This window comes from Pan paniscus, chromosome 20, assembly GCF_029289425.2.
Source record: "Pan paniscus chromosome 20, NHGRI_mPanPan1-v2.0_pri, whole genome shotgun sequence".
NCBI classification, from domain to species: Eukaryota; Metazoa; Chordata; class Mammalia; order Primates; family Hominidae; genus Pan; species Pan paniscus.
In genome coordinates this window covers 54,955,791-54,983,240 of record NC_073269.2, presented here as the reverse complement: position 1 = coordinate 54,983,240, position 27,450 = coordinate 54,955,791, and the positions used below count along the sequence as shown (strand labels likewise).

General features: G+C 52.5%; 2 protein-coding genes across 12 annotated transcripts in view; one reads left to right on the top strand and one right to left on the bottom strand.

Annotated features, from left to right (window-relative positions):
• Window positions 1–3,020: 3,020 nt before the first annotated feature.
• On the bottom strand, window positions 3,021–6,953 carry PPP1R15A (protein phosphatase 1 regulatory subunit 15A). Its single transcript, XM_003814300.6, has 3 exons — window positions 6,553–6,953; window positions 4,177–5,979; window positions 3,021–3,465 (listed from the first exon to the last, which is right to left on the bottom strand). The coding sequence occupies exons 2-3, from the start codon at window positions 5,968–5,970 to the stop codon at window positions 3,106–3,108; spliced, it is 2,154 nt and encodes a 717-aa protein (XP_003814348.3). The 5' UTR covers window positions 5,971–5,979; window positions 6,553–6,953; the 3' UTR covers window positions 3,021–3,105.
• Window positions 6,954–10,153: 3,200 nt separating this feature from the next.
• The window catches only part of PLEKHA4 (pleckstrin homology domain containing A4), a 31,421-nt gene continuing 14,124 nt past the window's right edge, over window positions 10,154–27,450 (top strand). For 2 of the 11 annotated variants that reach the window (XM_034944963.3, XM_034944965.3), the window contains exons 1-13: window positions 10,187–10,952; window positions 11,409–11,498; window positions 13,423–13,530; window positions 17,366–17,438; window positions 17,557–17,657; window positions 18,611–18,720; window positions 19,386–19,601; window positions 19,930–20,221; window positions 21,592–21,666; window positions 24,750–24,797; window positions 24,927–25,007; window positions 25,183–25,332; window positions 26,681–26,779. In XM_034944963.3, coding sequence (XP_034800854.1) covers window positions 11,415–11,498; window positions 13,423–13,530; window positions 17,366–17,438; window positions 17,557–17,657; window positions 18,611–18,720; window positions 19,386–19,601; window positions 19,930–20,221; window positions 21,592–21,666; window positions 24,750–24,797; window positions 24,927–25,007; window positions 25,183–25,332; window positions 26,681–26,779 — 1,437 coding nt within the window. In that variant the 5' untranslated portion in view covers window positions 10,187–10,952; window positions 11,409–11,414. Of the gene's footprint in view, window positions 10,953–11,408; window positions 11,499–13,422; window positions 13,531–17,365; window positions 17,439–17,556; window positions 17,658–18,610; window positions 18,721–19,385; window positions 19,602–19,929; window positions 20,222–21,591; window positions 21,667–24,749; window positions 24,798–24,926; window positions 25,008–25,182; window positions 25,333–26,680; window positions 26,780–27,450 lie in introns of those variants that run through there. The other 9 variants (XM_008966913.5, XM_024926742.4, XM_003814301.6 and 6 more) reach the window with 8 other exon arrangements.

The window sequence follows — 27,450 nt, the reverse complement described above, 5'->3', positions numbered from 1 at the left end:
CAGTATATAGAATAATTACCCTATTATAGCATTTATTTCATGAGCATTGTTTTAACTCCTTTGGGGCCTTACAATCCCATAAGATATGTACAATTGTTAGTCAGCTTACAGATAAGGAAACTAGGCCTATGGACACAGGGCTTATAAATGTAAAATCAGGCTGCGACAGTAATCATACAGGGTGGTTGCAGGAGATTAGAAAATTCCAGGCAGCAGTTTCACAAGACCAGACCAGCAACAGGAAACCTGAAATAGCTACAGAAGCTATGGGCTGATAAGATCCTGAAAAACCAGGGCGTGGGCCAAGTAGGCTAAGTCCGACTAGACCCAATATGGCACTCGGTCTGACCTCGGTTTCAAGTAGGACCTCATTATATGTTCATTAACACAGTCACACACCCACCAGCATCATGACGGTCCCAGGAACACCCATATTTGGTGTAAAGATGGGTGGCACCACAGTTCTGAGAAATCTCCATCTTTTTCCAGGAATGCTCATGAGTATTTTACCCCTTGGTTAAAAAAATCCAAAAAGGGCCAGCGTGGTGGCTCACGTCTGTAATCCCAGCACTTTGAGAGGCTGAGGCAGGTGGATCACTTGAGGTCAGGACTTTGAGACCAGCCTGGCCAACATGGAGAAACCCTGTCTCTACTAAAAATACAAAAAATTAGCCAGGTGTGGTGGCGCCTGCAGTCCCAGCTGCTTGGGAAGCTAAGGTAGGAGAATTGTTTGAACCCAGGAGGTGGAGGTTGCAGTGAGCTGAGATCGTGTCACTACACTCCAGCCTGGGCTGGACAGAACAAGACTCCATCTTTAAAAAACAAACAAACAAACAAAAAACCCATAACGGTAGCAGCCTCAACCCCCCTTGCACGTGATTCTCTCGAGTCCCCTTTCATGAGTGTGGACTTTCCCCTTTGCAATAAATCCTGTATTTTCACTCTTTTCCAACTCGTCCTTGAATTCATTCTCATGACTGTGTCAAGAGCCTGGACACTGGCTGAGGGGGAGGTCCCACCCGGGCTTGGGGACCTCGATACCCACTGGTATCAAAGCAACGGAGGAGAATGTAAAGGCCTGTAGAGATTGAGCCTTAATGGTCCAGCAAGGCACAGACAATTCTGCCTCCTTTTAGGGATCCGTGACTCAAGTCTCCAGCTCCCTTGGGGGTGGTGATAATTGTCCCAAGTTTAATACAATTTAGGCAGATGTCAAAGAAAAACTACAGGCTGGGTCTGGGTGCGGTGGCTCACGCCTGTAATCCCAGCACTTTGGGAGGCCAAGGCGGGTGGATCATGAGGTCAGGAGTTCGAGACCAGCCTGATCAACGTAGTGAAACCCCGTCTCTACTAAAAATACAAAAATTAGCTAGGCGTGGTGGTGCGTGCCTGTAATCCCAGCTACTCAGGAGACTAAGACAGGAGAATCGCTTGAACCCAGGAGGCGGAGGTTGCAGTGAGTGGAGATCGTGCCACTGCATTCCAGCCTGGGTGACAGAGCGAGACTCCATCTCAAACAAACAAACAAAAATATATAGGCCGGGTGCGTTGGCTCACGCCTGTAATCTCAGCATTTTGGGAGGCCAAGGCAGGTGGATCACAAGGTCAGGAGTTTGAGACCAGCCTGGCCAACATAGTGAAACCCTGTCTCTACTAAAAATACAAAAATTAGTCAGGCGTGGTGGCGCACACCTCTAGTCCCAGCTACTCGGGAGGCTGAGGCAGGAGAATCACTTGAACCCGGGAGGCAGAGGTTGTGGTGAGCTGAGATTGCACCACTGCACTTCAGCCTGGGCAACAGAGCGAGACTCAGTCTCAAAAACAACAACAAAAAAAAAACTATAAAACCCACCAGCTGTTATGTGGGCGGCAAGACACCCAGGTGCCAAGGCAAGAGACCGAGGACATGAGCTGTTCCAGTATAATAAAATATAAAACAAGAATAATTATACCAGATATAGATCTTAGATATGATTATATATGAATATCATTAATCATTAGTTTGTAGCAATTACTCTTTATCCCAATATTATAATAATCCTCGCTCTATAATCATAACCTAGGGAAAACCAGGCCATACAGAGATAGGAGCTGAGGAGACATAGTGAGAAGTGACCACAAGACAAGAGTGCGAGGCTTCTGTTATGCCCGGACAGGGCCAGCAGAAGGGCTCCTTGGTCTAGCGGTAACGCCAGCATCTGGGAAGACGCCCGTTGCCAAGTGGACCATGGTCTAGCGGTAGCCTCAGTGTCAAGGAAAAACACCCGCTACTTAGCGGACCAGGAAAGGGAGTCTCCCTTTCCCTGGGGGAGTTTAGAGATGACTCTGCTCCTCTACCTCTTGTGGAGGGCCTGACATTAGTCAAGCTGGCCCGCAGTTATCCGGAGGCCTAACCGTCTCCCTGTGATGCTGTGCTTCAGCGGTCATGCTCCTGTTTCACTTTCCTGTTCCACTCTGTACACCTGGCTCCGCCCTCTAGATAGCAGTAGCAAAATCAGTAAAAGTACTAAAAGTCTCTGAAATGCAGAAATAATGGCATAAGCTGTCTCCTCTCTCTCTCCACCTGGGCTGCCAAACAGGGAGGGGCCCCCTGTCCGGTGGAAACGTGACTCGTGTGACCTTATCAATCATTGGAGATGACTCACACTCCTTACCCTGCCCCTTTTGCTTTGTATCCAGTAAATATCAGCGCACCCAGACATTCGGGGCCACTACTGGTCTTCGCGCATTGGTGGTAGTGGTCCCCCGGGCCCAGCTGTCTTTTCTTTTATCTCTTTGTCTTGTGTCTTTATTTCTACACTCTCTCGTCGCCGCACACAGGGAGAAGCCCACCGACCCTGTGGGGCTGGTCCCTGCACTGTTAGGTTCAAAAGAAGCCTCAGGATGAGTGGTAGCAAATTTGAGGAAAAGCAGTTTATCTGCCATTGAAGTGCTTTGTTTTATGCTATTCTCTTCCCAGCTCCCTCAGGGACCTGTAAGTAGAATCCTGTCAGTTTCTGACACATACAGACGCTGCTCGCTACAAATCAAAAGGCTTTATTCCTTATATAAACCCACACTTAGAAAAAATAAATAGTTAATAAATTATAGGCAAACCAGTTGGTCTCAGCCACGCCTCCCACTGAGGTCCAGGGCAGCCGCTGCAGCAGCAGACGAGCGGGAAGGCGTGGCCACAGCTTGGCTCAAGGGCGTGGTCTGGACTGGGGACGTAGGGACAGAGGAGGAAGGCGAGGTCTGGGTGAGGGCAGGGATGGGGGCTAAAGGTGGGTTCCTGAGGCGTGCCCAGGCTCTGGCCCGGGCAGCAGGGGTGAGGCAGGGGTTCAGCTCCTCCTGGGCCTGGGCGATGCGGCGTGCGAAGCGGCTGCGATCCCGAGCAAGCTGCTCCCAGGGGCCCTGGCGGGCGGCCTGGGCCGGCCCTGCCCAGACAGCCAGGAAATGGACAGTGACCTTCTCGGAGAAGTGCACCTGCGGGCAGACATGGGGACACAGGCAGGAGATGCACACAGCCACGGGAATCCGGATGGGGAGGGCGGGGAAGAGAGAGAGAGAAGCAAACAAAAATTAGTTATGACACAAAAATGCTTTCTATCTGGCTAGTCACTTGCCTGTCACTGTCACGGGATTCTCTATCTGACTCACTGAAGGAAGAGGTGGTTTCCTGGGGCTGCTGTGAGCCACAGCTGCTCCCTCCTCCCCCAGGGGCCTGGCCTCTTACAAGGGATTGCGTGACAGCGTACACAGCCTTCTCCATGGAGATGACATGCAACCCTCTGCAACATACAGGGACCCAGAAGTCTCGGCCCCCAGCCCCCTTCCTCTCTAAGACTCAAGAATCTGGGCTGTCAGCCAGATGTGGTAGCTCACGCCTGTAATCCCAGCACTTTGGGAGGCTGAGATGGGTGGATCACGTGATGTCAGGAGTTCGAGACCAGCCTGGCCAACATGGCAAAACCCCCGTCTCTACTAAAAATACAAAAAAAATTAGCTGGGTGTGGTGTCATGCGCCTGTAATCCCAGATACTCCAGAGGCTGAGGCACGAGAATCGCCTGAACTTGAGCGGCAGAGGTTGGCAGTGAGCCAAGATCGTGCCGCTGCACTCCAGCCTGGGTGACAGCCCAAGACTCCAACTCAATTAAAAAAAAAAAAAAAAAAGAATCTGGGCTCTCAGCACCTACCTTTCTGGCCTTTAGGGGAGTCTCAGGGTCTGGATCATGAGTAGGGGTTTCTGGGCGCTTGAGCCGCCTTTGCAGTCGGAGGGGCAGCCTAGGAGGAGCCCAGGGAGGTGGTGGCTTCTCTCCAGGTACATAGATGGCCACTCGGAAGGGGCAGGGCTCAGCTTCTCCCCAGTCCTCAGCAGCTTCCTCTTCCTCTGTCTCTTTTCCAGGTCGATATCCCCAGCCCCTGAAGTGGGCACTCTGGTCCGGGTGGGAGGGATGTGGGTCTGACTCAGCTTCTCCCAAGGCTGCTTCTGAATCATCTTCCTTATCCTCACTATCCACATCCTCATGTTCCTCCTCCTCCGTGTCCTCTCCTGGCCGATACACCCAGGCCTTCAAGAAAGCACTTGCAGGGGGTATGGAAGCAGAAGTCTCAGCTTCTCTTTCATCCTCGGCTGATCCTGTATCACTGTCCTCATCTTCCTCCTCCTCTGTGTCCTCTCCTGGCTGATACACCCAGGACTTCAAGAAAGCACTTGCAAGGGGCGTGGAAGTGGAAATCTCAGCTTCTCTTTCATCCTCAGCTGATCCTGTATCACTGTCCTCATCTTCCTCCTCCTCTGTGTCCTCTCCTGGCTGATAGACCCAGGACTTCAAGAAGACACCTGTAGCAGGAGTGGAAGAGGAAGCCTCAGCTTCTCCCTCTTCCTCATCTGATCCAGAGTCACTGTCCTCATCTTCTTCCTCATCTTCCTCTTCCTCTGTGTCCTCTCCTGGCCAATACACCCAGGCCTTCAGGAAGGCGCTTGGTGGGGGGATGCAGGGAGGACACTCAGCTTCTCCATCCTTCTCAGCTGCCCCCAAAGCCTTGACCTCACCCTCCTCTTCATCACTGGGTTGGCACCACCAGGACTTGAGCTGGGGCCTCTGGGCTGGGGCTGAGGATTGCGGCCCTGGGGCAGCTTCTCCTTTCCCAGTTTCTTCGTGTGCCTTTTCCTCCTTCTCCTCGAACGCCTCTCCTGAACGATACTCCCAGGACCTGGGGTCGGAGCCTGAAGATGGGGGGGACACGGAGGTCTTCCTGGCTCCTTTACTTCTTTCTGTTCTTTTATCCTCCGTGGCTTGATTCTCTTCCTCCCCTGGGCAAGACACCCAAGTGCTGGGCTTGGATCCTGGAGACAAGGCAGAAGTAGCGGTTCTGCAAGCTTCTTTCTTTACAGCTTCTTCATTGTCCTCCTCCTCCACGGCTGGACAACACTCCCGGTGTGATGGTGGATAAGAGAACTTGTTAACTCCCTCCTCTTCAGCAACTCCCTCTTCCTCGGCTTTCTCCTCCCCTGGGTTCTTATCAGAACCTTGCAGTGTCCTTATCAGAAGGCTGGGAGACAGGGGAGCACACTGGCCATCTGCAAATTGACTTCCCTGCCCTCTAGGGACACTGGTTGCCTCTCGCTCACTATACATGTCATCATCATCATCCAAAAGTCCCCAGGCTTCAGGAAGGGAACTGCTGGTTTTCAGCCCCAGTGTTTCTCTGTCCTCTCCAGGGCCTCCACTGTCTTCAGCCTCCTCTTCAGGGCATCTGCCCCAAGGGGTATGGGGGATTGCCAGAGGAGTCCTAGCTTCTCCCTCCAGGCCAGCTTCTACCAGAGCTGCTCCTTTTACTGCTTCCACCAGCCAGTGCTCTAGAGGTCCCAGGCCCCTCAGGCGGCTCCAGGCCCGGCTGAGGAGGCCCATCACTGGGGACAGGAGGAAGAAAGGGTGGGCATCCCTCCATGGGGTAGCCTGATGGGGTGCTTGGCCTGGGGCCATGTGTCTGGGCTGGAAAAGGGGGAGAAAAAAATAAAGTTTAGGGGCCATTTAGAGGATGGCATCTGGGCATGACTATGAGTCATAGCAACGGAAATAGTAACACAACTATTGTAAATAGCAACGCGAGAGTCCCAAATTCCTTTCTGATCTCAGCCACGCCCATCTCTGTCCCTTGGCTCTGTTCTTATCTCTCAATAGCCAGGAGTCTGAGCCCCTAGTTCTGCCTTAGATCCAAGGGTCCAAGCCCCCAGCCCTCTCTTTCTTCAGACGCAGAAGTCCCAGTCCCAAGAACCAAGAACAAAAGTCTTTACTTGCTTCCCTTGGCGACAAAGTCATAGTCCCTAGCTCTCTCATTCTGCTGAAGATTGACAAATCAAACCCTCACACCCTCCTCCCTCGCAGACTGAAACATTCTGACCCGACCCCCAACTTGGCAGATGATTCCTTCACGGGGGACCCAAGAATCTGGCTTCCAGATCCCTCCTCCCTCAGGCTCAGGACTCCAGGCTCCCAACCCCTTCTCCTTTCTAAATCCGGGTCCCCAGCCCCGTGGGGACCCAGGCGTTCCGACCCCTTACTCACCGGCTGGGGGCTGCGCGTCACCCCGGGGGCAGGAGCGCCGGCTCGGTCTGCCAGAAGCGATCACAGGTCCGGACGGTTAGGGAGGCCAGCGCGTTCATCTCACCCTCAGGCGTCGGGCTCCGGGTAACTCAGAGTATCTCCGGCTGCCTCAAGTGCAGTGGCGACAAGCGGGCGCGGGGTCGTGCAGCGTCTTGCATAAGATCAACAACTGGGATGGGAACCGATAAGAGCAGCGAACACAATGGCCACTAGGCTTTTATAGCCTACCGCGCCCGGCGTGCTGACGTCACGAAGAGAGGCGGGGTTTCGAGACCGCAACCCGAAGGGTGGGAAGTGGAAGTAAGACAGGACTTCTCGCGGAGATTCCAGCTTTTGCAACGTCACGGCGGAGTTTCCGAGCGTGACCACGCCCCTCCAACAAGCGAACTGTCAATCAAATGCGTGGCCCTGCTTCAACAGCGAGCCAGTTCTCTCTCAGCTCAGGGCCAATGCCTTCCCACCCCAATTTATTTATTTAGTTAGTTAGTTATTTTGAGGCGGAGTTTTGCTCTTGTTGCTCAGGCTGGAATGCAAAGGGGCGATCTCGGCTCACCGCAACCTCCGCCTCCGGGGTTCAAGCGATTCTCCTGCCTCAGCATCCCGAGTATCTGGGATCGCAGGCATGTGCCGCCACGCCCGGCTAATTTTGTATTTGTTTAGTAGAGACGTAGTTTCTCCATGTTGGTCAGGCTGGTCTGGAACTCCCGACGTCAGGGGATCCTCCCGCCTTGGCCTCCCAAAGTGCTGGGATTACAGGCGTGAGTCACCGCGCCCGGCCTATTTATTTATTTATTTATTCATTATTTATTTTTCTGAGACGGGATTTCACCATGTTTGCTAGGCTGGTCTCGAACTCCTGACCTCAGATGTTCTGCCTGCCTTGGTCTCCCAAAGTGCTGGGATTACAGGCGTGAGCCACCACTCCAGGCCTATTTATTTATTTGTTATTATTACTTTTTATTTTTTTATTTTTTTTTGAGATGGAGTCTCGCTCTGTCACCGAGGCTGGAGTGCAATGGCGTGATCTCGGCTCACTGCCACCTCCATCTTCCGGGTTCAAGCGATTCTCCCTCTTCAGCCTCCGAATAGCTGGGATTACAGGCACGCACTACCACACTCAGCTAATTTTTTGTATTTTTAGTAGAGACAGTGTTTCGCCATGTTGCCCAGGCTGTTCTCGAACTCCTGAGCTCAGGCAATCTGCCTGCCTGGGCTTCCCAAAGTGTTAGGATTATAGGCGTGAGCTACTGCACCCAGCCTATTTATTTTTTGAGTAGGCGTCTCACTCTGTCGCCCAGGCTGGAGTTCAGTGGCGCCATCTTGGTTCACTGCAACCTCCACCTCCTGGGTTCCAGCGATTCTCCTGCCTGAGCTTCTGGAGTAGCTGGGATTACAGGCATGTGCCACAATGCCTGGGTAATTTTTGTATTTTTAGTAGAGACAGTGTTTCGCCATGTTGACCAGGCAGGTCTTTTTTTTTTTTTTTTTTTTGAGACGGAGTCTTGCTCTGTCGCCCAGGCTGGAGTGCAGTGGCACGATCTTGGCTCACTGCAAGCTCCTCCTCCCTGGTTCTCGCCATTCTCCTGCCTCAGCCTCCCGAGTAGCTGGGACTACAGGCGCCCACCACCACGCCCGGCTAATTTTTTTTGTATTTTTAGTAGAGACGGGGTTTCACCGTGTTAGCCAGGATGGTCTCGATCTCCTGACCTTGTGATCCACCCGCCTCGGCCTCCCAAAGTGCTGGGATTACAGGTGTGAGCCACCGCACCCGGCCGACCAGGCTGGTCTTGAACTCCTGACCTCAGGTGATCTGCCCGCCTTGGCTTCCCAAAGTGCTGGAATTAGAGTTGTGATCCACTGTGCCCGGCCTCCTACCCCAATTTAGCCCACAGGCCCCAGCCTAGAGTCTCCCATTTTCTTTTTTTTTTTCTTTTTTTTTTTTTGAGACGGTGTCTCACTCTGTCACCCAGGCTGGAGTGCAATGGTGCGATCTTGGCTCACTGCAACCTCCACCTCCCGGGTTCAAGCAATTCTCCTGCCTCAGCCTCCTGAGTAGTTGGGAGTACAGGAGCTCGCCACCACGCCCGGCTAGAGTCTCCTATTTTCACATGTGGTTGGTTTCCTCCCCGAGTGCGAGGGTGTCATTGTTCCCATTTCACAGATGGGGAAACAGGCTTGGAAATGAAGCCACTTGACCAAGATAGTCACAGCAGGGTCCAGATTCCTTGCAAATGAGAATGAGGATGTAAGCACTATGAGATCAGGCACTTTGCTGGGCTCAATGCTTTTCAAAAAAAAGTAATTAGGCTGAGCGCGGTGGCTCACGCCTGTAATCCTAGCACTTTGGGACGCTGAGGCAGGTGGATCACGAGGTCAGGAGATCAAGACCATCCTGGCTAACACGGTGAAACCCCGCCTCCACTAAAAATACAAAATAAATTAGCCGGGCGTGGTGGTGGGCACCTGTAGTCCCAGCTACTCGGGAGGCTGAGGCAGGAGAATGGCGTGAACCTGGGAGGCAGAGCTTGCAGTGAGCTGAGATCGTGCCACTGTACTCCAGCCTGGGCGACAGAGCGAGACTCTGTCTCAAAAAAATAATAATAATAATTAATTTAGGCCCGGTGCAGCGGCATGTGCCTGTAGTTCCAGCTACTCAGGAGGCTGAGTCAGGAGAATCGCTTGAACCCGGGAGGCGGAGGTTGCAGTGAGCCGAGATCACGCCACTGCACTCCAGCCTGGCGACAGAGCAAAACACCGCCTCAAAAAAAAAAAAAAAGAAATTCATTTTCTAAATAGAGACAAGGTCTCGCTATGATGCCCAGGCTGGTGTTGAACTCCTGGTCTCAAGCGATCCTCCTGCCTTGGCCTCCCAAAGTGCTGGGATTACAGGCGTGAGCCATTGCACCCAGCCAGGGCTCACTGCTTTCTTCTCAGTGGCTGCAACAGACAGTGCCTGCACACAGTAGGTGCTCAACAGGTGCATGGTGAATGGCAGTTAAACCGAAAGCTCGGATTCCTTCCCGGTCACAGGCACAAGGCTCCACTCCTGGGTGTCATCTGCTTCAGACTTAGGCAGTAGCTCTGCCCCCACAAGCCGCGATTCTGCCTGGGTGGCACTCTTCGTGCGGGTGGGGGCGCTTCTGCTACAAGTTCCAGGCCCTGGGTGACAGTTCCAGCCCCCCGCTCTCCTCCCCTGCCTACGGATGCATAATCTTGTTCCTCAAAATATACCAAGGAATCATGTCTCTCTCCTGAGGGAGTTGTCCTCAGTCTAGAAGAGAATTCTCACCTGGATCTGAGGTGGAGGCTTGGAACTCTCCATTTCACCCTGCCCTACTGGGACCATCCCCTTTTCTCCCTAGGGGACCTGGACAAACCGTCCCTGGCCCCTTCCAAGCACAGCCATGTTTCCAAACCCCCAGCTCTTTCATGACTCAGGAGTCCTGACTCCTAGCTCAGACCTTCTCGGGCACCCAGGAGTCTGGATCCCTAACCCATTCCCTCCAGGGCTTTGGAAATCTGAGTCCCCACCCCTTGCAAGACACAAGCCTCCTCCGTTTAGGACACCAGTGGCCCAGGCCCCCAACCACAGCAGCAAACCCACGGGGGCCCTGGAGTGCAGGCCTCAAGTCCAACTCTCCAAACGCTGAGAAGTCCCAACCTTGGTCCTTCGGGGACCCGGGAATTGGGGGGCCCAAGCCCCTCCCTTCAGCTATGGGGGCAGCTGAGCCAGAGGTCAGGCTGTAGTTGGGAGGCCAGAAGGGGCGGGGACAGCCGGGATTGGGAGGGGAGAACAGCAGCGTGGGCGGCTGGCAGAGGCAGGGAAAGACCAGCAGAGAGGAAAGAGAAACTGGGAGAGGGAGGAAGGGAGAAAGTGAGAAGGGAAATCGGAAAGAGAAAAGGGAGGAAACGGCAGAGCCAGAGAGAAAGAGGAAGAGACTGAGTGTGAAGGAGAGAGGACACAGGGGATGACTGACAGACAGAGAGAGAGAGAGAGAATGAGACAGAGACTTAAGGAAGAGACCCTGTGAGTCTGACAATAAAAGATTTGGACAGAAACAGAAAGATTGGAGAGAGAGAGAGAGGGAGAGAATGAGTGAGAGAGAGACTGGAAGAGACAGAGATCAGAGGGAGACACAGAAAGTGAGAGTGGGGAGAGAGGTAGTGTAAAAGGAAGAGAGAGAGGGAGAGACCGTAAGAGACGGGAGACAAAGAGACAAAAAGTGTGAGTGAGCAGGTGAGGAGAGAGATTGACAACTATGAGAGACAGCAGCTAAGAGACAAAGGAGGCGGGAGACTGCCTGGGTGCCGCAGCACCCACACTGTCCTCTTGCCTCCTGTCATTGGGACCCCAGAGCTGGGTAAGTTCCCTGGCAGGGCTGGGAGGGGCTCTCTGGGTTCACATTCCTGGTGCCGCAGGGCTTGGCTTGGGGAGTTGGCAGGGGTGGTTTGGGGGTGCGTGTGGGAGGGCAGGAGACAGGTAGCCTGGGGCAGCCGGAAGGAGGCAGGGAATGGGGGGTCCCTAAGCACAGAGAGGGTCAAATTCCTGGCCTGAGTGCAGTGGGCAGGAATAAAGAAGCCCCTATTCTCTGGCCCGGGCTGCAGACAGCTGCCCCCTCCCGCAGCTGCCAGGGCCGCCTACCTCTCTTGGCACCACTCTTGGTATGTGGTCACGGGCCATGGCCTCCCCCAGCCCCCCAGTCCCGAAACAACAGGCTCTTTCTCTGCAGCCTCCTCCGACCTCCAAGCCCCTGACCCCATCTCTGTCTCGCACCCGTCACTGCAGAGACACAGCCCCTTTCTTTTCTCTCCCCCAGCCCTTGATGGAGGGGAGCCGACCTCGCAGCAGCCTGAGCCTGGCCAGCAGCGCCTCCACCATCTCCTCGCTCAGCAGCCTGAGCCCCAAGGTTTGAGCTTCCCGGCGGGGATGGGGAGGAAGGTGGGGCTCTGGGCCGCCCATCCTTCTGTTTCCCCAAAGACTCTGGTTGTTAAGGACAAAGATCCTTAGCAACGGGGTCTGCCAGACATAGTAAGGTCCCAAATTGCCTACCAGCCGCAGCTAGGAATTCAGAGGCACTCCCAGCTCTGTCCCCACCCTTTGTATTTTCCTAATTCTAAACCAGAGTAACAACCTCCCTTGACCCTGGTTGCTAAGATAAAGCCGCTCCCCAGCTATGAGGCCCCTCGAGTTCTGAGAAGTAGTGGCTGCTCTTGATTAGTGCCAGAACTTGCTGTCCTATCTCTCGCCATCCAATCTACCCACTAATGAAATCCTATAAGGAGAGACCCTTCTCTGACAATAAGACCCAAGGGGCCTCCAGATACTTGAATCCCAAATCGGCATCCCAGCCAAAAGCTTAGGGAGACACTCATTTCTTTTTCCTCCTGCCATTCCACACATATTGTTTCTCAAGTTCAGAGCCCAGAGATCTGATCTCAGCCTTGGTCAGTACCACCGCTTCCAAGGAAGGGCATATTGTCGGGACCTGGCTAAGGATGCCTGAGATATCTGTGGGCATCAGGAGATGGGGCTCCATCTGGGCAGGATGGAGGGATTTGAGGCTTCCTCTCCTTGGACTTGGTTGCTAAGGGGTGTGACCGCAGGGCACCAGGGCATCCTTTGATTCACTGGAGACTCAGCGTGAGAGTTCCCCCTGATTATGGGGACCTCCCAGCCCATAGTCCCAGTTCAGATCCCAAAGGACCTACTACAGCTCTGGCTCTGGTGGCCAAGGGCATCTGCTTCTTGGCAGTGGACCCTTGATCCCCAAATTGCTTCCCTACAGCCTCTTCCTTGCCTCTGAACACCTCCCTCTGCCCATCAAAAAAAGAGTCTCGGCCCGGCGCAGTGGCTCACGCCTATAATCCCAGCACTTTAAGAGGCTGAGGCAGGTGGATCACCTGAGGTCAGGAGTTCAAGACCAGCCTGACTGACATGGCGAAACCGCGTCTCTGCTAAAAATACAAAAATTAGCCAGGCGTGGTGGCACGTGCCTGCAATCTCAGCTACTCAGGAGGCTGAGGCAGGAGAATCACTTGAACCTGAGAGGCAGGGGTTGCAGTGAGCCAAGATGGTGCCACTGTGCTCCAGCCTGGGGGACAGAGCGAGACTCTGTCTCAAAAGAAAAAAAAAAAAAGAGTCTCTCCCAGCCTGGGCAACAAAGTGAGACCCCTGTCCCCTACAAAAAGTAAAAAAATTAGCTGGGCATGGTGGGACATGCCTGTGGTCCCAGCTACATGGGAGGCTGAGGCTGGAGGATCACCTGAGTCCAGGAGGTAAAGGCTGCAGTGTTTAGGCTACTGCACTCCAAAGAGCCTGTCAAAAAAAAAAAGTCTCTTAACTCTGCAATAAGAACACCTCCCAATTCTGATCTCCAACTTCAGCCCCCACCTTGACCCTTTTCTTTCTTTCTTTCTTTCTTTTTTTTGAGACGGAGTCTCGCTCTGTCTCCTGGGCTGGAGTGCAGTGGCGCGATCTCGGCTCACTGCAAGCCCCGCCTCCTGGGTTCACGCCATTCTTCTGCCTCAGCCTCCCAAGTAGCTGGGACTACAGGCGCCCGCCACCACGCCCGGCTAATTTTTTGTATTTTTAGTAGAGACGGGGTTTCACCGTGTTAGCCAGGATGGTCTCGATCTCCTGACCTCATGATCCACCCGTCTCAGCCTCCGAAAGTGCTGGGATTACAGGTGTGAGCCACTGCGCCCGGCTGGTCCTTGACCCATTTCTCAGGGCAGCCAAGCGAGAGCCTACGGTTGCCTGTGTCAACCCTCACCCCCTCCCAGGACCATCCTAGGCTCTCCCTGTTCACTTCTGTCCCCTTCTCTCCTCAGAAGCCCACCCGGGCAGTAAACAAGGTCCACGCCTTTGGGAAGAGAGGCAATGCGCTCAGGAGGGATCCCAACCTTCCCGTGCACATCCGAGGCTGGCTTCATAAGCAGGTGGGGTCAGTAGGAGAAGGAAAAGGACACTGAAGTCTGTGCCCCGGCTGTCCTCTGTCTCTCTCCTTGCAAGTCCCCAAATAGGCTTTCTTTTTCTTGCTATCACTGCCCCTCCCCTTAGTCTGTCATTGTTTGTTTGTTTATTTATTTATTTATTTTTAAGACAGAGTCTCTTTCTGTCGCCCAGGCTGGAGGGCAGTGGTATGATCTCGGCTCAATGCAACCTCTGGCCTCCAGTTCAAGCAATTCTCGTGCCTCAGCCTCCCGAGTAGCTGGGCTTACAGGCATGCACCATCATGCCTAGCTAATATTTGTATTTTTAGTAGAGATGGGGTTTTATCATGTTGGCCAGGGTGGTCTCAAACTCCCGACCTCAAGTGATCCACCCGCCTCGGCTCCCTAAAATGCTGGGATTACAGGCGTGAGCCACCGTGCCTGGCCCGTTCATTCATTCTTTCTTGACTACTTCTTGAACACTTACAGTGTTCCCAATCCCAGGGCACACACCATGCAAATAACACAAAAGTATTTATATTACATTCCAGATTGGGTGGAGCATGGGTGGATAATAAATTAGTAAATAAATAAATGGACTTGGTAATTTCAGATCGCAGGATGGGCTATGAAGAAGTAACATAGGGGCCAGGTTCAGTGGCGGAACCCCAGCATTTTGGGAGGCCAAGACAGGAAGATCGCTCGAGCTTAGGAATTCTAGACCAGCCTGGGCAACATGAAGAAACCTCATCTCTACAACAAATACACACACACACAAAACCTAGCTGAGCGTGGTGGTGTGCGCCTATAGTCCCAGCTACTCGGGAGGCTAAGGCAGGAGGATTGCTGAAGCCCAGGAGGCTGAGGCTGCAGTGAACTGTGTTCATATCACTGCACACCAGCCTGGGTGACAGAGTGAGACCCTGTCTCAAAAACAAAAACAAAAAAACGGAATATGATGTGCTTGAACGTGGCTGAGAGAGGAGAACTTCAATTTGACATTTGGTCAGGGAAAATTATCTCTGAGGTGACATTTGAGCTGGCTGAGCATAGTGGGTCATGCCGGTAATTCAAACGCTTTGGGAGGCTGAGGCAGGCGGATCACCTGAGGTCAGGAGTTCAAGACCAGCCTGGTCAACATGGCGAAACCCTGGCTCTACTAAAAAATACAAAAATTAGCCGGGCCCAGCTTGGGGGTGCTTGTAATCCCAATTACTTGGGAGGCTGAGACAAGGAAAATTTGAATCTGGGAGGTGGAGGTTGCAGTGAGCCGAGGTTGCGCCATTGCACTCCAGCCTGGAAGATAGAGTGAGACTCCATGTCAAAAAAGGAAAAAAAAAAAAGATCTGGAGGCAGATCGCATCCAAAAGGAAAAGGCCTGCAGCAGGCAAAACCTTGGTGTCGAGTGAGGCCAGGGGAAAAAGCCAGGAGGAGCAGCAGAGCAGTGGTTCTCAAAGTGTGGTCCCAGACCAGCAGCATCAGTGTCATCTGGGGACTTGCTAGAAATGCAAATGATGAGGTACCATCATAGATTTGCCAAATCAGGAACTCTGGGGATGGGGCCCCAGAATCTGTGCTTTAACACACCTTCCTGGTGATTCTTATGCACCTTCAAACTCAAAACTCCCTGCAAAGCAGTACATGGGCTGGGCGCGATGGCTGACGCCTGTAATCCCAGCACTTCGGGAGGTCGAGGCAGGTGGATCACAAGGTCAAGAGTTCGAGACAAGCCTGGCCAATATGGTGAAACCCCGTCTCTACTAAAAATACAAAAATTAGGCTGGGCGTGGTGGCTCACGCCTGTAATCTCAGCACTTTGGGAGGTCGAGGTGGGCGGATCATGAGGTCAGGAGATCGAGACCATCCTGGCTAACACGGTGAACCCCCATCTCTACTAAAAAATACAAAAAAAAAAATTAGCTGGGCGTAGTGGTGGTCGCCTGTAGTCCCAGCTACTTGGGAGGCTGAGGCAGGAGAATGGCGTGAACCCGGGAGGTGGAGCTTGCAGCGAGCCAAGATCATGCCACTGCACTCCAGCCTGGGTGACAGAGTGAAGAGTCTGTCTCAAAAAAAAAAAAAAAACAAAAAAAAACCCTAAATTCGCCTGCATGGTGGCAGGCACCTGTAGTCCCAGCTACTCAGGAGGCTGAGCCAGGAGAATCGCTTGAACCCGGGAGGCAGAGATTGCAGTCAGCCGAGATTGTGCCACTGCACTCCAGCCTGGGTGACAGAGCGAGACTCCATCTCAAAACAAAACAAAACAAACAAACAAACAAAAAACAGTAAGTGATGGTAAGAAATTTGAGACTGAATTTTAAGTGTTCTTAATTCTCTGTTTTGAAAAGGGGACACATGTGATCTAACTTATAATTTTAAAAGATCATGTGGGCTTCTATGGGAATGGGTTGAGGAGAAGAGGCACACGAGGTTGGAGATAGTTAGTGGAGTAGTTCAGGCAGAGGCGATGAGTAGTTCAGGCAGGTGGAGACGCTGCATTTGGGTCATGGCTCATTGCCACCTTCCTGGCCTCTCTGTGTCTCAGGCTCCAGAATAATTGGACTAAGTCTCTGCAGCTAAAGTCTGCCCATATGTGGTCCATGTCTCATCCAAACCTCCCTAAAACTTCTCAATCTCCAGCGGATAGACGAGAAAACATGAAGGTGGATTCTAGGCGGAAATGACTTGTTCCAGAGCATAGTTTGAAAGTGGGGGCTGGGTGCGGTGGCTCACGCCTGTAATCCCAGCACTTTGGGAGGCCGAGGCAGGCGGATCACAAGGTCAGGAGATCGAGACCATCCTGGCTAACACGGTGAAACCCCGTCTCTACTAAAAATACAAAAACAAAATTAGCCGGGTGTGGTGGCGGGCGCCTGTAGTCCCAGCTACTCGGGAGGCTGAGGCAGGAGAATGGCGTGAACCCGGGAGGCGGAGCTTGCAGTGAGCTGAGATCGTGCCACTGCACTCCAGCCTGGGCGACAGAGCGAGAGTCCACCTCAAAAAACAAAAAAAGAAAGTGGGGGAGGCCAGACGCAGTGGCTCACGCCTGTAACCCCAGCACTTTGGGAGGCCGAGGTGGGTAGATCATTTGAGGTCAGGAGTTCAAGACCAGCCTGGCCAACATAGTGAAACCCTGTCTCTACTAAAAATACAAAAATTAGCCGGGTGTGGTGGTGCGTGCCTGTAATCCCAGCTACTCGGGAGGCTGAGGCAGGAGAATCATTTGAACCTGGGAGGCAGAGGTTGCCGTGAGCCGAGATCATGCCACTGCTCTCCAGCTTAAGCTACAGAGCAAGACTCTGTCAAAAAAAAAAAAAAAAAAAAAAAAGAGAGAGAGAGAAAAGAAAAGAAGTGGGGCTACTATTCTATTCTATCACGTTCAGAGGGCTTCCAGCTCTCCTTCTTATCCACTCCATTGCCCCAAACATGTGTCTCTGTCTCTTCTGTCTCTCTGGGTCTTTCTCCTGTGCCTCCACCCCACTCCCAGGCTCAAGTGATCCTCCCTCCTCAGCCTCCCGAGTAGCTGGGGCTACAGGCACGCGCCACCACACCCGGCTAATTTTTTTTTTTAGTAGTAGAGATGGGGTTTCGCCATGTTACCCAAGCTGGTCTCAAACTCCTGGAATTGAGTGATCCGTCTGCCTTGGCCTCTCTAAGTGCTGGGATTACAGGCGTGAGCCATTGTGTTCGGCCTCACCCCACTCTCTTGATCCCTACTTTATGTCTCTGTTCTCCTCTCTCCAAGTTTCTTTCTCTCTCTGGCTCTCTGTCCCCATCGTCACTGCCTTCATCCCCTTTTTCTGTTTCCCTTTACTCAGGCCCCTCCTCCCATCTCTCTCCCCAGGACAGCTCGGGGCTCCGTCTCTGGAAACGCCGCTGGTTCGTCCTCTCCGGCCATTGCCTCTTTTATTACAAGGGTCAGTGGCTGGCTGGCTGGCTTGGGGTGGGAGGGCCCCCCCGCCCAGTCTGCCCTTCTCTCTAGCATCTTGGCCTTCTGATCCCTATGTGATCCTTGACCCCAGCCCCTCTTTGCAGACAGCCGCGAGGAGAGTGTCCTAGGCAGCGTTCTGCTCCCCAGCTACAATATTAGACCAGATGGGCCGGGAGCCCCCCGAGGGCGGCGCTTCACCTTCACCGTGAGTCCATCCATCCATGTTGTGCACCAGGCGATGGGAACTGGAGATGAGGGCGGGTAGATATCTGTCGAGGAAACTCCAAGTCCTAGCAAGCACTGGAATATCCATTACTGGAGATAAAAGGTCTTGACAAGCGTCAATTGCATCCTCATTTTGTTTTGTTTTGGTTTGTTTTTTTGTTTTGTTGTTTTTTGAGACAGAGTCTCACTCTGTCACCCAGGCTGGAGTGCAGTGGTGCGATCTTGGCTCACTGCAACCTCCGCCTCCTGGGTTCAACGGATTCTCCTGCCTCAGCCTCTGGAGTAGCTGGGATTACAGGCGCACGCCACCACGCCCGGCTAATTTTTTGTATTTTTAGTAGAGATGGGGTTTCGCCATGCTGGCCAGGCTGGTCTCAAACTCCTGGCCTCAGGTGATCCGCCTACCTCAGCCTCCCAAAGTGCTGGGATTACAGGCATGAGCCACCGCGTCTGTCCAGTCCTTTCCTTTCCTTTCCTTTTTCCTTTCCTTTCCTTTCCTTTCCTTTTTCCTTTCCTTTCCTTTCCTTTTTCCTTTCCTTTCCTTTTTTTCTTTCTCTCTCTCTCTTTCTTTCTCTTTCTCTCTTTCTTTCTCTCCCTTCCCTTCCCTCTTTCCTTTCTTTCTTGACGGTCTTGCTCTGTCACCCAGGCTGGCGTGCAGCGACGCAAAGTGCAGTCTTCCTGCCTCAGTCTCCCCGGTAGCTGGGACTACAGGTGCGCTCCACCACGTCCGGCTAATTTTTTGATTTTTTTGTAGAGACGGGGGCGGAAGGAGGTGGAAGGGGGTGTCTCATTATGTTGCCTAGGCTGGTCTCAAGCCATCCTCCCGCATCGGCCTCCCAAAGCACTGGGTTTAGGTGAATGAGTCACCGGCCCGGCCTGTCCTCCTTTTTACAAGGCCCGGGAGTCCGGATTCCAAGCCTTCTCTTCCCGCAGGCAGAGCACCCGGGCATGAGGACCTACGTTTTGGCCGCTGACACCTTAGAAGACCTGCGGGGCTGGCTACGGGCGCTGGGCCGGGCCTCCCGTGCGGAGGGGGACGACTAGTGAGTAGAGGTCCAAGCCATGCTCCTGACCCTACACCCTGAGTCAGTCTCGTCATCCCAACTCCTCCCCTTTGGGGCCCTGCCCCCTTGAGTGTCCAATCACCAGTCTTCTAGCTAAGGCGCCTCGTCTTCTAGGCCCCACCTCTAGGGAACTTTTCCAATCAGCAAAAGTCTTTCTCCCTTAAGTTCCGCCCACCACCTTGTCCGTCCCCGCCCCCAAGCTGACCCTTCAGGCACGCACTCAGCTCTGCTCCAGGAATGATCAATATTGCACACTCTCTGATTGGCTCCTTCTGAAGTCCCCTGAGCTGCCACCTAAACAATGCCAGGTAAAAGATAGTATCAGATTTTTAAAAAATGTCAGACTATCTCTTAGGCTCTGACATGGCCTGCGCCAATTATCAGGCTGGAAACTGGACTACCTGGCTGAGTCTATCCCATATTCCGGGGCATTGGGTCCAGCAACCTGGATAGACGTTGTGGCCTGGCGCACAGGTCAGTTTCACATTGGAGGCCTCAGTTTCCCCGTCTGAAGAAGGGGGACGATGATTTATAGTGCACAACTTTCCTTTTTTGGGTGCATCCTTGTGTTCTCACCTGTGACAAGAGAATAGGGCTGTTATGAAGTTCGAAGGAGTGATATCTTGTCTATGTCCACTCGCTAGTGGGCAACCCAGGTCACCTGCACGACCCCAGCCCGGGGAGGGCCCCGGCGGCCCCGGTGGTCCCCCGGAGGTGAGCAGAGGGGAAGAGGGGCGCATCTCAGAATCACCGGAAGTGGCTCGACTCTCCAGAGGTCGTGGTAGACCCAGGCTGCTCACTCCCAGTCCCACAACCGACCTCCACTCTGGACTCCAGATGCGGAGGGCGAGGAGCCCCGAGTGAGTAGGGAGGACATGGTTGGGGGCGTGGCCTAAGAGAAGGGCAGGGCCGGAAACTGGTTGGGGGCGGGCCTTAGCGCTTTCTGCTTGAGTGTGTGTGACTTGCTGGGGCTCCCGTGGGGTTCACAGCCTGTCGGGGAAAAGAGTGGAGGGGAAGATGCCACAAAGCGGACATTACTGAGGATTTGGACAGTAGAGGAGGATTCTAACCCAGTGGGACAGTAAGACACAGTGAAGTGAGACATGTCCTTGAGGCTGACTTGATGGGTAAGGAGGTGGATGGAGAGGGCTCTAGTTGACTCAGTTCCCCGATTCTCTCTTCCCACAGCCTGTTCACCCCCCTCTCTCGCCCTCCCTCGCCTCTGAGCCTCCCCCGTCCCCGTTCTGCCCCTGCGCGGCGACCCCCTGCCCCCTCAGGAGACACAGCACCCCCTGCCCGACCTCACACCCCGTTGAGTCGCATTGATGTCCGACCTCCTCTGGATTGGGGCCCCCAACGCCAGACCCTCTCCCGACCCCCTACTCCCCGCCGAGGACCTCCCTCTGAGGCTGGGGGAGGAAAGCCCCCCAGGAGTCCCCAGCACTGGAGTCAGGAGCCCAGAACACAGGTGAGCAGAGAGGTGAGAAGGAGGGGACTACGTCTCCCACAGGCCTCAGGGCTGTCTTTCCGTATTCTCAAGGCCATTGCTCCCTGGGTGTCATGGGTATTGTAGTCCGTAATGATTTCAGCTGGGCTCAGGTGAGAGAGAGCTTGAACCTATCAGGTGTCCAGCTCCTATCAGGTGTCTGGGCTGTCTTTCTAGGCTGGTCTTCAGCCATTGCTTTTTTTTTATTTATTTATTTTTATTTTTATTTTGAGACAGAGGTCTTGCTCTGTCGCCAAAGTTAGAGGGCAGTGGCACGATCTCGGCTCACTACAACCTCTATCTCCCGGGTTCAAGCGATTCTCCTGCCTCAGCCTCCCGAGTAGCTAGGATTACAGGCACCTGCCACCACGTCTGGCTGATTTTTATATTTTTGGTAGAGATGAGGTTTCACCATGTTGACCAAGCTGGTCTCGAACTCCTGACCAGCTGACAGGTGATCTGCCCATCTCAGCCTCCCAAAGTACTGGGATTACAGGCGTGAGCCACCGCGCCTGGCCCAGCCATTGCTCTTTAAGCATCATGGGGATTGTAGTCCTGGATACTCTGTGCCAAGACAGTGCGGTGAGAGGTTTGCATCTCCCTTGTGTCCCCAGTTCACCTTGCAAGTTGGTTGCCTGCTGTTTTGTCTGAGCATCATGGGACGGTAGCTCAGAATATCCACAGCTGACTGCAAATCTGAGAATGAGAGTAGCAAATTCCATCATCTCGTGGGGCTGTTTTGCCAGGCTGGTGCATTTATTATCACCCTCTGTGTCCCCACAGTGGCACACAGCTGGAGAGCAGGTAGTTGAGGAAGTTGAGAGGGCCCAGTTCTGAACCTCAAAATATCTCCTAAAGCACTTCAATTATGGACACGCCCACTCTACTATTTGTCACTAAGACATGCTAGTTTCTTTTTTTTTTTTTTTAATTATTATTATTATTTTTTATTGATCATTCTTGGGTGTTTCTCGCAGAGGGGGATTTGGCAGGGTCATAGGACAATAGTGGAGGGAAGGTCAGCAGATAAACAAGTGAACAAAGGTCTCTGGTTTTCCTAGGCAGAGGGCCCTGCGGCCTTCCGCAGTGTTTGTGTCCCTGGGTACTTGAGATTAGGGAGTGGTGATGACTCTTAACGAGCTTGCTGCCTTCAAGCATCTGTTTAACAAAGCACATCTTGCACCGCCCTTAATCCATTTAACCCTGAGTGGACACAGCACATGTTTCAGAGAGCACAGGGTTGGGGGTAAGGTCATAGATCAACAGGATCCCAAGGCAGAAGAATTTTTCTTAGTACAGAACAAAATGAAAAGTCTCCCAGACATGCCAATTTCTAAACATCTCCATTTCAACGTTCCTCCCAGGCACCCTCTGGCGCCTCCACTTATCTCCAGCTCCCCCCACGGCCCCCTGGGACCCGGGCCTCCATGGTTTTATTGGTAGGTATCCGGGAGTACCCCATATCTACCGGAGCCCCCTCCCTTCCTTTCTTCTCTATGAGGAATGTCATCTCCTGGCCTAGGGTGCCTAGAGAACTGTAGATATTTCAAAGCCCCTGGGTAGGTATTAGATTCATGTGGTTGCTGTAACAAAGCACATGGCCGAAAACAACAGAAATGGATTATCTTGCGGTTCTGGAGGCCAGAGGCCTGGAGTCAAGGGATTGGCAGGGCTATACTTCCACTGAAGGTTCTAAGGAGGAGCTTTTATTGACTCTCTCTTAGCTTCTGGTGGTTGCCAGCAATTCCTGAGGTTCTGTGGGTTTTTTTATGGCTACATCTTTGCCTCCATCATCCCATGATGATCTTCCTTTGTGTTTTTGTTGCTGTCCGTCTCCTCCTATTAGGACACCCCATGACATCGTCGTAACTTAACTTAAATCCACAAAAACCTCTTTCTTTCTTTCTCTTTCTCTTTCTTTTCTCTTCTTTCTTTTTTTTTTTTTTTTTGAGACGGGGGTCTCACTCTGTCGCCCAGGCTGGAGTGCAGTGGTGCGATCTCAGCTCACTGCAAGCTCTGCCTCCCAGGTTCATGCCATTCTCCTGCCTCAGCCTCCTGAATAGCTGGGACTACAGGCGCCCGCCACCACGCCCGGCTAATTTTTTTGTATTTTTTTCTTTGTTTTTTTCTTGAGACAGAGTCTCGCTCTGTCGCCCAGGCTGGAGTGCAGTGGCGTGATCTCGGCTCACTGCAACCTTCGCCTCCCTGGTTCAAGCAATTCTCCTGCCTCAACCTCCTGAATAGCTGGGATTACAGGCACGTGCTACCATGCCTGTAGAGACGGGGTTTCACCATGTTGGTCAGGCTGGTCTCGAACTCCTAACCTCGTGATCCTCCTGCCTCGGCCTCCCAAAGTGCTGGGATTACAGGCGTAAGCCACTGCGCCTGGCCCAATTTTTTTGTATTTTTAGTAGAGATGGGGTTTCACTGTGTTAGCCAGGATGGTCTCGATCTCCTGACCTTGTGATCTGCCCGCCTCGGCCTCCCAAAGTGCTGGGATTACAGGCGTGAGCTACCGCGACTGGCCTGCCTTCCTTCCTTTCTTTCCCCCTTCCCCTTCCCCTTCCCTCCCCTTTCTTTCCTTTCCTTTCTCTCTCTCTCTCTGTTTCTTTCTTTCCTTTCTTTTTCTTTCTTTTTTTTTTTTTTTGAGAAGGAGTTTCACTCTTGTTGCCCAGGCTGGAGTGCAATGGTGTGATCTCGGCTCACCGCAACCTCCGCCTCCTGGGTTCAAGTGATTCTCCTGCCTCAGCCGCCCGAGTAGCTGGGATTACAGGCACCCACCACCATGCCCTGCTAATTTTGTATTTTTAGTAAAGACAGGGTTTCTCCATGTTGGTCAGGCTGGTCTTGAACTCCCGACCTCAGGTGATCTGCCTGCCTCGGCCTCCCAAAATGCTGGGATTACAGGCATGAGCCACTGCGCCTGGCCGCCTAGCTAACTTTTCCTACTTTTTGTAGAGACAGGGTTTTGCCATGTTACCCAGGCTGTTTTTTTTTTTTTAATTAAAAAAATTATTTATTTTCTTGAGACAGAGTCTCGCTCTGTCACCCAGGCTGGAGTGCAGTGGTGCAATCATGGCTCACTGCAGCCTCAGTCTCCTGGGCCCAAGCGATACTCCCACCTCAGCCTCCCTAGTAGCTGAGACTACAGGTGTGTACCACCATGCTCAGCTTATTTTATTTATTTATTTATTTGAGACGAAATCTCACTCTGTCACCCGGGCTGGAGTGCAATGGCATGATCTCGGCTCGCTGCAACCTCTGCCTCCCGGGTTCAAGTGATTCTCCTTCCTCAGCCTCCCAAGTAGCTGGGATTACAGGCGCCCGTCACTACGCCTGGCTAATTTTTGTATTTTTAGTAGAGACAGGGTTTCACCATGTTGGTCAGGCTGGTCTCGAACTCCTGACCTCAGGTGATCCACCCGCCTCAGCCTCCCAAAGTGTTGGGATTACAGGCATGAGCCACCGCACCCGGTCCTATTTTTCTATTTTTATTTTTTTTGCAGACACAAGGTTTCCCTGTGTTGCCCAGACTGGTCTTGAACTCCTGGGCTCAAGTGATCTTCCCTCTTTGGCCTCCCAAAGCTTTAGGATTACAGGAGTGAGTCACTGTGCCCTGCACTTTGTTTTATTCTTAGTCATAAATGTCTAAATTTCTCCATTAATTATAATATTTGCCATGGCTATTTGATCAAGAGCCCATTATTGATCTTTCTGAAGCCAAGAATGTGGAAGTTGGTCTACTGAAATTTGCTAATGCTTAGAAGGAAGCTGATAAGGAGAGGGGTCGCTAGGCTTGGTGGCTCATGCCTGTAATCCCGGGACTTCAGGAGGCCAAGGCAGGAGGATCATTTGAGATCAGGAGTTCAAGACTGGTCTGGGTGACACAGTGAGACCCCAGCCCTAAACACAAACAACCAACCAACCTTAGCTGGCACCGGTGGCTGGCATCTGTTGTCCCACCTACTTGGGAGGCTGAGGTGGGAGGATCCTTTGAGCCTAAGAGTTCAAGGCTGCAGTGAGCCATGATCATGCCACTGCACCCCAGCCTGGGTGACAGACCTTGACTCAAAAAAAAAAAAGGCCAGGCATGATATGATGGTGCATGCCTATAATCCCAGCACTTTGGGAGGCTGAGGCAGGACGATTGCTTGAGCCCGGGAGTTTGAGATCAGCCTGGGCAACATGGCAAAACCCCATCGCTACCAAAACCAATAACAACAAAAATTTTAAAACTACAAAAATTAGCCGGGCATGATGTGTGCACCTGTGGTCCCAGCTACTCAGGAGACTGAAGTAGGAGGATTGCTTGAGCCCAGGAGGTTGAGCCTGCAGCGAACCATGATCGCACGACTACACGCCAGCCTGGGTGACAGAGCAAGATCCTATCTCTAAATAAATAAATAAATAAATAAATAAATAGTGCAGTACCTATCAGTAGAGACAGGGCATGGCTCAGCACTGAGTTACAAGAATGACCAGCCTGTCCCCTTTGACCCCTGACGTTTTTCCTTCTCTTCAGCCGGGTCCTCCCCTGGAGTCAACTTTCCACCAAAGCTTGGAGACAGATGTAAGTTCTCACTGATCTAATCCTTGCTGAGTTCCCAGAGTTGGGGAGAGAATGTTCTAGATGATGGGAGGAGCGGCAGGGGAAGAGCCAGATCTGGACCATCAGTAGCTCCCGCTCTCCTTTCTCCAGACGCTGCTGACCAAGTTGTGCGGGCAGGACCGGCTTCTGCGGAGGCTGCAGGAGGAGATAGACCAGAAGCAGGAGGAGAAGGTGCGGGGCCCTGGGCCGAGGACAGGGCGCCTGGCCTCTCTGCCTGCCCTGAGCCCTTCCTGACTGCGGAAGTCAGGATGCTGACTGGACGTCCAGGACGTGAAAGGACATCTTTTCTTTCTTCTTGGGGCTAGGCATGGCTTCTGAAGTCTAACCACCTTCTGTCTTGGTGCAGGAGCAACTAGAAGCAGCTCTGGAGTTGACCCGGCAACAGCTGGGCCAAGCCACCAGGGAGGCTGGGGCTCCCGGCAGGGCCTGGGGTCGCCAGCGCCTCCTGCAGGACCGGCTGGTCAGTGTGAGGGCCACCCTCTGTCACTTGACTCAGGTGAGCACCTGGGAAGGGGTCTGCCCTCCTAGGAGGGCTATGCAAGTCGTTACGAAGGGGACCTGCCCCAGAGGGCTCATAGGAAGATCGTTCTTCAGAAGTCTACACTCCAAATTTTATTATTTTTTCTCTCTCCTCATTGTCTTGTAACCACTCTAATTTTTTTTTGGGGGGGGGGGACAGAGTCTTGCTCTGTCGCCCAGGCTGGAGTATAGTGGTGCCATCTCAGCTCACTGCAACCTCAGCCTCCTGAGTAACTGGGATTACAGGCATGTGCCACCACACCTGGCTAATTTTTATATTTTTAGTAGAGATGGGGTTTTACCATGTTGGCCAGGCTGGTCTCGAACTCCTAACCTCAGGTGATCAGACTGCCTCAGCCTCCCAAAGTGCTGGGATTACAGGCATGAGCCACTGCGCCCGGCCTTAAGTAACTCTGAGAATTATTATATGTGATATGTGAAAATGAGTGAATGAATGAATGAATGAATGAATGGATATTTAACACTTAAGGTACTTGGTACTTGGTAAAGCAATACTTAAGTGTCAGTTATAATTATTATCTGTAAAATGGAGACAATAATAGTAACTACCTCATAGGAATTAAATGAGAGCTGAGAACAATGCCTAGCACATGGTCAGTGCCCAATAAGTGTTAGCTGATATTATCACTGTTATTGTTGGTATTGGCAAGGAAGTTTCTGCTGCCCCAGGGTGAGTAGGTGCTGTGGTTATTTTTTTTGAGACGGATTCTTGCTCTGTTGCTCAGGCTGGAGTGCAGTGCCTGGATCCAGGCTCACTGCAACTTCTGTCTCCCTGGTTCAAGTGATCCTCCTGCCTCAGCCTCCTGAATACCTGGGATTACAGGCCCTTGCCACCATTCCTGGCTAATTTTTGTATTTTTAGTAGGGACGGGGTTTCACCATGTTGGCCAGGCTGGTCTCGAACTCCTGACCTCAAGTGATCCGCCCACCTTGGCCTCCCAAATTGTTGGGATTAAAGGCCTGAACCACTGCGTCTGGCTGGGTGCTGTGGTCTTTTAACTGTCTAATGAAATTCATTAGATCTGTAGACTCTGCTACTTAGGAGAGAGCAGAAGTAATCCTGGGGATTCAGGGAATGCTGTTATTTGTCTACACTAGCAGTGCACTGGAATTGCAGGTTCCATACAGACTTTGGGGTTCCCAGTAGTCCAAGCAAAGAGGCCCATGGGAATTGTAGTCCATATGCCTGCAGGGCTCCAGGGACCAAACTCCCTTATCTCCTCCTTAGCTGACAAATGATGGGGTGGGGAAGGATCTGGTGGGAGAGGGACCTAACCTATGTCTCCCCCTTTATGCAACCTGAGGAGCGAGAGAGGGTTTGGGACACGTACAGTGGCCTGGAGCAGGAGCTGGGCACCTTAAGAGAGACGCTGGAGTACCTGCTGCACCTCGGTTCTCCCCAGGTAAATCGCTGCTTGGAGACCCCAAGACCCACCCCCAACTCCAAGTTCTGCCTGGAAATCCTTTCAGCATTTAATCTTCGCCCACAGAATCGAGGCCCCGCCCAGTTGACCCTTAGCCTCCTTTCTGTCCTTTCAATCTAAGCCCCTTATTTTAGTTAAGACCATGCCCTTTAGGGTTTTTTTTTTTAATTCTCTCATTAAAATTTTAATTAAGCTTCAATTTTGAATGCCGTTTTCTCGAGCTGTTATTTAATTTCTGCTGTAAAGTTGTTTATTTGTTTGTTTTTAAGCCAGTCTCACTCTGTCGCCCAGGCTGGAGTGCAGTAGCGCAATCTTGGCGCACTGCAACCTCTGCCTCCCAGGTTCAAGTGATTCTCCCACCTCAGCCTCCCAAGTAGCTAGGATTTCAGGCACATGCCACCATGCCCAGCTACTTTTTATATTTTTAGTAGAGACATGTTGGTCAGGCTGGTCTTGAACTCCTGACCTCAAGTGATCTGCCTGCCACGGCCTCCCAAAGTGCTGGGATTACAAGCATGAGCCACTGTGCCAGACCTAATTTCTGCTGTAAAGTTGGCTATAATTTTACAACATTTTTTTTTTGGGGGGAGGGGGACAGAGTTTAACTCTTGTTGCCCGGGCTGGAGTGCAGTGGCACGATCTCAGCTCAC